At 38.5% G+C, this 9,635-nt stretch overlaps 1 protein-coding gene across 2 annotated transcripts in view; it reads left to right on the top strand.

Moving 5' to 3' along the window:
* Positions 1-2,044: 2,044 nt before the first annotated feature.
* Positions 2,045-9,635, top strand: part of MACC1 (MET transcriptional regulator MACC1) — a 50,078-nt gene continuing 42,487 nt past the window's right edge. For both annotated transcript variants that reach the window (XR_014951605.1, XM_085567779.1), the window contains exon 1: positions 2,045-2,269. Coding sequence is in view for 1 of the 2 variants with exons in the window: in XM_085567779.1 (XP_085423905.1) it covers positions 2,267-2,269 (3 nt within the window). In the remaining variant the exon portion in view is untranslated. The remainder of the gene's footprint in view (positions 2,270-9,635) is intronic.

The raw sequence follows: 9,635 nt of genomic DNA, 5'->3' as shown, positions 1-9,635 counted from the left end.
GAAGTTGTGGATGCCCCATCCCTGGAAGTGTTTAAGGTCAGGCTGGATGAGATTTTGAGCAACCTGATCTAGTGCAAGTTGTCCAACCCAAATAATTTTATGATTCTATAGCTTTATGAGACCCAGAGATCAAGTCAAATCTTGTATATGTTTTATATGAGTCACCAGGGTCCCAACTGCAGCTTTATGGGTTCTAAAATAATTTTCTACCTGAGAAACAGCTGGGAGGGATACTATTTTAATTGAATTTTGATTAATCCCTACAAAAAGGGATGTTAAAAATCATTAGCCTAAACTTAAAGCCTTTCTGTTTAAGGTAAAATACCACTAATATTTTTTAAAATTATTTTTTATTCAGAAGAATGGATTGGTAAAAACATCTGGCTCTGAAAATACTTCTACTTTTAGCCAACATTTCTTTTCTGAGGTGATGTTCCATTCAGAGAAATGAAGCCTAGGGAAGGTACCTTACCTAAACAGAAATTTTAAAGAGTAGTCTGACATAACAGAAAAAAGATTGAAATTTAGAGTTTAGGTCACCAAAATCTTAATTTATTATTGGATTGTATTAGTATGACAGTGAGTTTCAACTGGTTTGGGTTGTTATTTTCATTAGTATTAGACACACATGAAAGACATCACCTACCTCAAGAAAACTCAAAAAACTCAGAAAATGAAACATATAACAAAAATTAAATGCTTGCTCTCTGGGTAAATGCCACTGGAAATTTTTACCTTCTCTTCCTGGTGTCTGACAGGGCTTATTGGTCCTACATTTTCTATTTTCAGATCTTGATTTTCCAAACTATGCCTTTAGAGAAGCAGTGGTAGTAGAAATCACCTAATTTTTCTGTAACAGGCAGTTTTAGCACAGAGTGAATAACCATGCTATATTACTCTAACATCCTGCTTCTCACAGTAGGATAAAGCTCTCTCAAAAATCTATCTTGTTGCTTAAATAATTTGGAGATGGGGCATCTCTTTCTTCATCTTTGTCACATATGGTGAGGTGGGAAAGGCTGTTTGCTGGACTGGGTGGGAGAGGAAGTGTTCAGTTCTCTGAATGGTGCTGTAATGGATTGAACATTTGGTTGAAATAGTTGGCCATTTCAACTTCATTTTTTTTCAGGATGAAACTGTTTGCTGAATTTCACCTCACTTTGCTATCATATCAAACATAACCACTTATTTTGGCAGGTTGCTTATTTGTTGGAAATTTCCCACTACTTAACACTATTCATAAACAGCCAGGATTCTGCCTTTCTCCATTTCTTTTTATTCTGTCTGACTTCAACTTTTTGAATGCAGGTTTAGGAAGCCTGTGAAACCTCTTTCCATGAAAGGGGGGGTTTCTGCTGTGAGTCTTAAGAGTCATAAACCCACAGGTAGCAAATAAAACAGGATAAGCAAATCATCCCTTCTCCAAGTCCCTGTGACATTCCTGGCACGTTTTTCTTATCTGTCTGTTCCTGTAACCTTTGTCCTTCTAGACTTTATTCTATGAAATTCTGAAGTCACTGAAAAAAACACCTGCAATATAACGTATCAGAAAACTTACTATTTCCTAAAGGACATGGGGCTAAAAAGGAACGTTTTCTCCTCACCCTGCCAAATGTTTCTGTATTCCCTCCTCTGTAGACATATGTTAAGCCACTGCCACCCCTGCTTCACTTGCTTCCTTATATCCAGTTGTCTGATTCTCTCACATGCAGAGATGCCTAAACCGGTCATACAAGTTCAAGCAATTTCAGTCACAAGTATTCAGTGCCAGTAAATCTAATTATTTCTAACTTGACCTTAATCAGAAGGCCACTCTTTGAACCCCTCCCAGCAATTCAGTATATCTGCAGCATGGCATGTGAAAACAGAAAATCCTCTGTCTGTTCCAGTGGCACACAAGGAGCACATGCTTCCTCCTTCTCCTCTGCTTATCTCTCTCCCCCCTAAGGTGAAACTTCCACGCCACCTCCCCTGGTTTCAGGTGTAATCACAAACCAGCTCAAGGCAATTATGGGTAATGTAGTCCCACGGTTCACGCCTGTGTGTTTGAGCCAGCGGTGCCGGGTTCCTGCTAGACTGCACATTCCAGCAGGCATTGCTCAGCACTCCCAAGAGGGAGGCTCGCCAGGTGTGCTCCAGCACCACCTGAACCCTGGGCACGCCAGAGTGTTTCAAAGCCAGAGCAGGAATAAGTGCTCCTTCAACAGTACTGATGTCTTGAACAAAAACATAATTTGGATCTAGGGAAAAGCTCTTAGTTTCCAGAATGGTGAGTTTGTTTTTTTTTTCTTTCAAGTATATTTTGCTGGTTACATTTAAAATACATTTGAGTCAATCAGACTAGTTTTTTGCCTAGTACTATTGCATCAGTCCAATACTATCTTTTGGCCACTGCTAGTTCCAGATGCTACTGGAGAAGGTGCAGAATTTATGTACGTTTTGAATTGCATGGTATTGTACCCCAGGGTGATATGGGATGTGTGGAGAAAGGCACTTGCTAAGTGCTGGTGATTGGCTTTTCTGAGAACATAAGTAATGGTGACCCTTCTAAAATTTTTAATCAGTTTTAAGCTCACCTTCTCTGTCTTTTTACTTCTGTGAAATGAGCTGCTGTAGATCAGTGTGTGTGTGTGTGTGTGTGCATGCACCTCTGTGGGCTTTTGTTTTTTTGCTGGTTGATTGGTTGGTTTGGTTTTACTGAAGCACTATATGAACTAAAACAGTCCATGCATGCAGCTGTTGGGTTGGCCTCCGGCTTTTGAGGTGGAGATCAGAATGGTGAACACTGCCTAACAATCCTCCCTGAGAACAAGGCAGCCATTAGAAGTCAGAGGAAGAGAGTTTAAAGAGCACATATACTTCTGGACACTAAAATTTTCATTCTCTATTAAAAGAATCCTTGAAAAGTAATACCTCCAGCCTAAATGGAGGCAAGACCTATCATGCTGACATACCTTGAACCAACTTTCTTTTATGGCTAAAAAATAACAAGCAGAACTGGCCAGTCTGTTTAAAAATAGAAAGATTTACGTGAAAGACAAAAAAAAGAACCAGTTCTTGTTCTTTTCCTACCTGTTATTACCACTCAGCTAATATCTCTTTTTTTCATATGGAGGTTTTTTTTTTTTAAGAAGAAAGATCAAAATTTTAACAGGTTGGGAATAGTTTTTGACTGGCATTATTATGAAAGGGAAATAGGTGTCCTCCTGAGTAACTGATATAGGGAGAGAAGAAGTGAAGGAACTATTGCTACTGGGTAGATCTTGGGAAGTGCAAATTGCCACACTGGCAGCACTTTTGTGACCCGAAATCATGTATTTGACAGTAGTTAATATAAAAGGATACGACGCTGAATTTATACTCTGGAAACAGTTGCAGAGTGTCTGTGTTGGGTGGGACATACACAATGGGATTAACAGCACAAGTTCAATCTCGTTATTGACGTGTTAGAATCCAGAGAATGGTGTTTGCCTTGGGTACATTAAAAGCCAGGAATACCAATGTTTGTATTCACTACTACAACAATATCCTGTGGGAGTGTTCAACAGGCTAATTACATAGAGTAATGGAATCAAAGAATTGCTTAGGCTGGAAAAGACCCCTAAGAACATAAAGTCCAACCATTACACCAGCACTGCCACGTCTTCCACTAAACCATGTCCCTGAGAGCCACACCTATACATCTTTTAAATACCTCCAGGGATAGTGACTCCACCACTTCTCTGAACAGCCTGTTCCAAGGCTTGACAGCCCTTTTGGTGAAGAATTTTTTCATAATATCCAATCCAAACCTTCCCTGACACAACTTGAGGCCCTTTCCTTTTGCCTAATAGCTTGTTAGCTGGGAAAAGAGACTGACCCCCACCTCACTACAGCCTCCTTTTCAGCTAGTTGTAGAGAGCAATAAGGCCCCCCTTGAGCCTCCTTTTCTCCAGCCTAAACAACTCCAGCTCCCTCAGCTGTTCCTCAAAATACTCATGTTGTATACCCTTCAACTTTTTTTGCCCTTCTATGTACTTGCCCCAATATGTAGTAATAGAAGGTTTATTTAACATTTAAATACTTGGTTTAAGTTCTTGTGCTGTCTCGCTTCTTCCTTGTCTTTCTCCTGTTATTATGGCTAATTGGGTTCAATTGCACAATTCTTTGTTATTTAATGTTTTTGTAACTCTGCATCATAGTGATTTCCCTCTTTGGCCCTGGAATATTTGTGTTTGGTGGGTTATCTGTGAGAGATTTCTATGAATGGCATCCCAGGGAAAAATAACCAAAACATTTGATGCTCACTATCTCTGAATTTGGATGCCATTCTGCTCTATTTTTCAAAATAGATGAACTCAAGATCCTTGAGAAACTACATGTCTTCATGCTACTGTAAGCTTTGGCACAAGTCCTTGCAGGGATGTCCACCCTTGAAATATGGATGCAAAATATGTGGAACAAACACCAAAAACTGATACAGTGCAGAAATATAAATCACACTGCTGTAAAAGTCAAAAGACTGGCTTTTTTTGGACAGAACAGTCAATTAGTCAACCTAATCTGATGATCTCTAGAGGATGTCATCCTGTCTGAAGAGCTGAGCTCTGAAGTAGTGGCAGCTGTAGTTCATCATATTTCTATACCACAGAAATTGTGCATACTTGTAGAAAATTTGTAAAACAATAAGCATAACTCTATCTGGAACCATAGACTCTTCTATCACTTTTCCTACTGCATAGAATTGTAATTTACCTCACAGATCCCACAAAGGAAAATAATTTGGAAAGATAAAAAAAGCTACTTGAATATCATCCCTTTCCTGATGTCCCATATACTGTTTAGTCAAATTTTATCTGAGATCTTTTTAACTTCTGCGGAAGCCTTTTCTTCTCATCTCTTGTCCTCTTTCTGGAACTATTTTCAATTCATCTCCTTCAAGTCTGCAATTTCAGAAGGCAATAGGTGGTTTTTTTTCAGCAACTGAATTCCAGAGTAAAGGTGATATCATTTACTAATGGAAAACATGTACTTCAATTAGCCCTGCAATATTTTCATCTGCTTCTCAGTATAGAGGAGTATCCCATTTGCATTTCTGTGCATACTTTTTGAACTGCTGAAGGTCATGCTTAAGCTTTTCCTAAGAAATTTCAGCTAGATTAGAAATGAATGTTTATGAATAATTTCAAATTGCTCCTTTGAGACCATCTTTTCTTATCTACAACAAACCTAATCTCATGCTGTCTAATTTATTAGGCTTTCCTGCAGTTCTTCATAGTCTGCTCTAGTGTTAATAATCTCAGTAATTTAGGTTAGTGAGCAAACACAGTCAAAGCACTCTCCACTGACTTTCCACCCTCCAGAATTTCCTCAAAGAGCCTATTGTGTACTTCAATATGTGGGGTCACTGTAGTACATCCCTACCAAGGAGCAATGGTGAAACTAAATCAAGGCTTTGAAACACTGAAAGCATCAGAAAATTGAAACAATTGTGTAGCTCATGGCAAGGGATGTTTTGGGCTCTGGTTTAGTGTCCTTTTGGTGATGAGCAAAAGTTTTTAGGTTTGGAGGTACATGAAACTTTATAGAAGGCATATACTGGTTATTTACTGTAGAGTAGGAATCCTTTTCTTGTGCAGCTGAACTTCACCTTGTAAATCAGCCTGATCAAGGAGAAGATGGTTGACTATTTAGTTGAAAACTAGATTATATGCTGCCTCTCCCTTGCTGTGTGAGTGACTCTGGAGGCTGAAATGCTCTTGAATCCCACAGCCTAGAAGAGAATAATTGAGAACTTATGTTTGGGATATGTATTTATAAAAGACTTTAGATGACAATTATTTGCGTCCAAAATGTAAAGAGTAGACTATGTTGCCATTTTCTTCAGTTCTTGCAATGGGGAAAGGACCTTTTTGAATTATTAGAGAAAGTCTGCCTTCACTGGAGACTCAAAGTACTTACAGATCTTTGTGTTCTTCTTTGCTGCACACCTGTGAAATGGAAAGCTGCCACTTTGGGCAACTCCTTGAACTCCATTTAAGCTCAGCAATGGCTGAGTGCTGCAGTATGAGGTAGTCCCCTTTCCTATGCCCAGCCATTGCTGCCTGCAGGCCAGCACAGGAGGACACTGAGTCATTGTGCCTGGACCAGCTCTGGGTGAGACCAGATAAGCACCAGTGTTGATGCAAAGGAGATGCAGGACTGCTGTTTTCTGGAGCAGCCAGACAGTCAGCCACCAGTCAGATGGCATCCCCAAGACCAGGCTTAGCCTCAAGCACAATGCCACGTGATCTCATTTATTTTCTAGCACTTTGAAGACTTAGGAGTCTTGACCCTTCTTCTAGTCCAGGCTTGCTCTGAACTAATTCTTTAATCTCTCTCTCTCTCTCTCCATGGAGGCATATAGTATTTCCCTGCATTAAATGAGGTTCACAAGTATTTAAATTGATTAAAATAATTCTAAATCATATTGGTTTATACTTTCATCTGCACTGACCTCTAGTTAGTCAATAATGATATTATTTCAGGTTTCATCTTTACCTACTAATAACTGCCAACAGCCTTGCTTGTCCACTGTGCCAGTCATCCTGTGATTATGCCAAAGGAAGCAGCTCCTTTCCCCTGCTGAATAAGCTGTATCACAAAACATTCGTGTAGCAACTTGACAAGGAGTTGTTCAAGCTCTCATCTGAACCTACATCTGTAAAGAATTCCAAAAGTTTCATGAGTCAATGCAAAGCTTGTGACCCATCTGTAGCAAATCCTAAAGCCTCACTTCTATCCTATGATCCTAAATTGGACCAAAGTTTGGATATGTATTTACATTGAGAATAAACTATTTTTCTACATGCACTAAGCTATTTAATTAAAAGGAAATGACATGGTCTGAAATAACCTCGGGGAGGGACAACTGATGAGACTTTGAAGTAATTGGTTTATATTCATACATGATCTCACACAAGACCTCTGAGCCCTGGAGAAAAGGCTGTGATGTGATGATAAACTTTTTGAGTTCATCCTCATCCACTAGCTTTAGCAGGATCTCTGTAAAGGTGGGAGGATTGGGGCACTGCTGAGAGACAAGAAATATCAATTTATTCACAGGTATGCCCTAATTCCTGTAGCAGTAATTGTTACCTGTTGCTCTGTGTGAAATTATAGTGTCTCAAACATGAGTAATGACAGATTGTTCTGCTCAGGGACTTTTTCTTTTCTCTTTTTTTTTCTTTTTTCTTTTCTTTTCTTTTTTCTCTTCTCTTCTCTTCTCTTCTCTTCTCTTCTCTTCTCTTCTCTTCTCTTCTCTTCTCTTCTCTTCTCTTCTCTTCTCTTCTCTTCTTTTCTCTTTTCTTTTCTTTTCTTTTCTCTTCTCCTTCTTTCTCCTTCTCCTCCTCCTCTTCTCTTCCGCTTTCATTGAGCGGTTGACAAATGGCAAAGCAGAAAAGGGCTACTAATCAGGAAGATGTGTAGGAGAGCCCTTTGCGCCTTGGAATTCCCTGGTGTATTTTAACCAGTAATGACTGTCCTGTAGTCACAAAACACACAGAAAAAGCTATTGTGTGCACTGTTCACATGCTCCCCAGATAAGGAAGAACTTCCCTGGACTTTTCCTCATCTCATGCAATAAATGGTAGCAGAAAAAGAAGGACAATATTTTGAAAGTCTGCACTTGATGGAAGCTGCATTTTCCACCACTGCAAATATTTTTCAATAACAAATAGTATCAGACTTCTAAGTCTGGCTACTATTAAATTGTTTTACCAGATAAATGAAGACATGGAAAAGAGAAACACTGTATAAGGTGTGTGTGTGTGCATGTCTATAATCAGTATTTTTCTGCTACATATTATACATAGCTACAATTTATTTGTATCTGATTTCTGCTCACAGCTGGAAAGGGAAGACAAACATAGCAGTGTCAAAGGCTGCCAGGAGCTGTTATGAATACCTGCCTTGCTCCAGTTAATTGCCTTTTCAGGGTGTAAGCACTTGAGAGAAGGACTCTTGTGATATTTATGCAATTATTTTCATCCCTTTGGTCTTCGTGACAGTTCTCTTCCCGTGGCACTTTCAAGTCCTGTTCACATTCACTGATTTTCTGAGTGGTCTGAGACAAACTCTTTGGAGATGGATTTTTAAGTAGTTAGCACTTGTTTACACAATTCTTACAGCAGGAGTGGAAGACACTGGAATATGGTTATCAGTCTCTTTGTAGTTTAGTCTTCCCATCTTGGTTTGGAGTTTGGACTACTTCACCTTCAAAGGTTACCTTCAAAGATAACCTTCCAACCCAAACTATTCTATGATTTTATGATATTTAAACTTATTTCTCCATTTCCCCCCATCCATACCCTTCCTATCTTGTGCATTAAACAATCAGTTTGTTGGTATGAGGCTCTGTTTTTATGCATTTGTACAAAATTTAGCAGAGGGATGCTATTCCAGCTAGTTCTACCAGAATATCAATGAAAAAGTAAAGGAAAATTCTGATTTGAGCCCCAACACAATATAAACACAAGTTCTGAGGCTCAGAATTGGATATTTTTTTAACATTTTCAGTTCAATAAAAAGTTTTACAATCACACAATTTATCCACAATAACAGCTAGGTAAAATTCCATGGCCTTGATTCTTTGTAAGAAGAGAAAAGACAACTGTTTTGTTGGTGGTTTTTTTTTTTTTTTTGGCTTTGAAATCTATGAATAAATTTAATTTAGTGATTCTGAAGTTATCATAACCATAGGATTTTCCAGATTTCTATGGTAGTGCCATAGAACTGTCTAAAAGCTGTGTCTTGCCACAGATAGGTCTATGAGGCTGAAAAACTGAATGTTCCTTAGGTGGCAAATCATGTCTCTCCTAATACGGAGAAAGTGCAGCAAAAGCTCACTCTGTTTCCCTGTAGGCAGGAAGTTCACTTATGGATTATGAGTTAAGCCTCAGCTTTTTAAAATGCTGATCTCTAAAGAACTCTAAATGAAATCACTTGTGTGGATGCTAGTGATTCAGCATACTGAATTATGATGATAGACAGTGACTTGCCATTTAAAAATATTGCTAAAATCAGCAATTTGAGATGAATCTGCACTGTAAAACAAAATTATCTGAACCAGTTTTCACAGAAAAGCAGATGGTTTAGTTTATCGAGACTGTTGGGGCATAACATAATTTCTTCTTGTGTGGACTAAAATCTCCTGAAGTTCTGAAGATTAGAACTTGCACCATCTTAGACAAATATCTTATGTTCTCACTGGTGACCTTCTGTGATATTTTTCACTTCTGGTGGGTGTGATATAGCTGTATAATAGCTAACAAAAAAACACACATTATAGAAGGTGTTTAGATCATAGTGATTCAAGTTTTGAACAAAGTTGTACGTATTTCTATTTTTTACAGATGAAGGAACCTATACAAATAGAACCCTGGCAGTAGTTGACCTAAACTAACTTCATGCTGGCCAACATTTGGACCATGCACCCTCAAGAATATTTTCCAAATTAAAGTTTAGATGAAATTTTGGAAGCAGAATATATTTAACTTAAGTATCGATTTACATACTTCATGCTTTTCTTTCCCTTTCTGTATTAGACAACACTTTTTTGGAGAATCTTGTGTTATGCTAATATCTGCTTGTCATCATCAGTGACCTGAAATATAGAT

The sequence above is a fragment of the Lonchura striata genome, chromosome 2 (assembly GCF_050655825.1).
Source record: "Lonchura striata isolate lonStrDom1 chromosome 2, ASM5065582v1, whole genome shotgun sequence".
Taxonomy (NCBI): Eukaryota; Metazoa; Chordata; class Aves; order Passeriformes; family Estrildidae; genus Lonchura; species Lonchura striata.
This window is presented reverse-complemented; position numbering and strand designations above follow the sequence as displayed.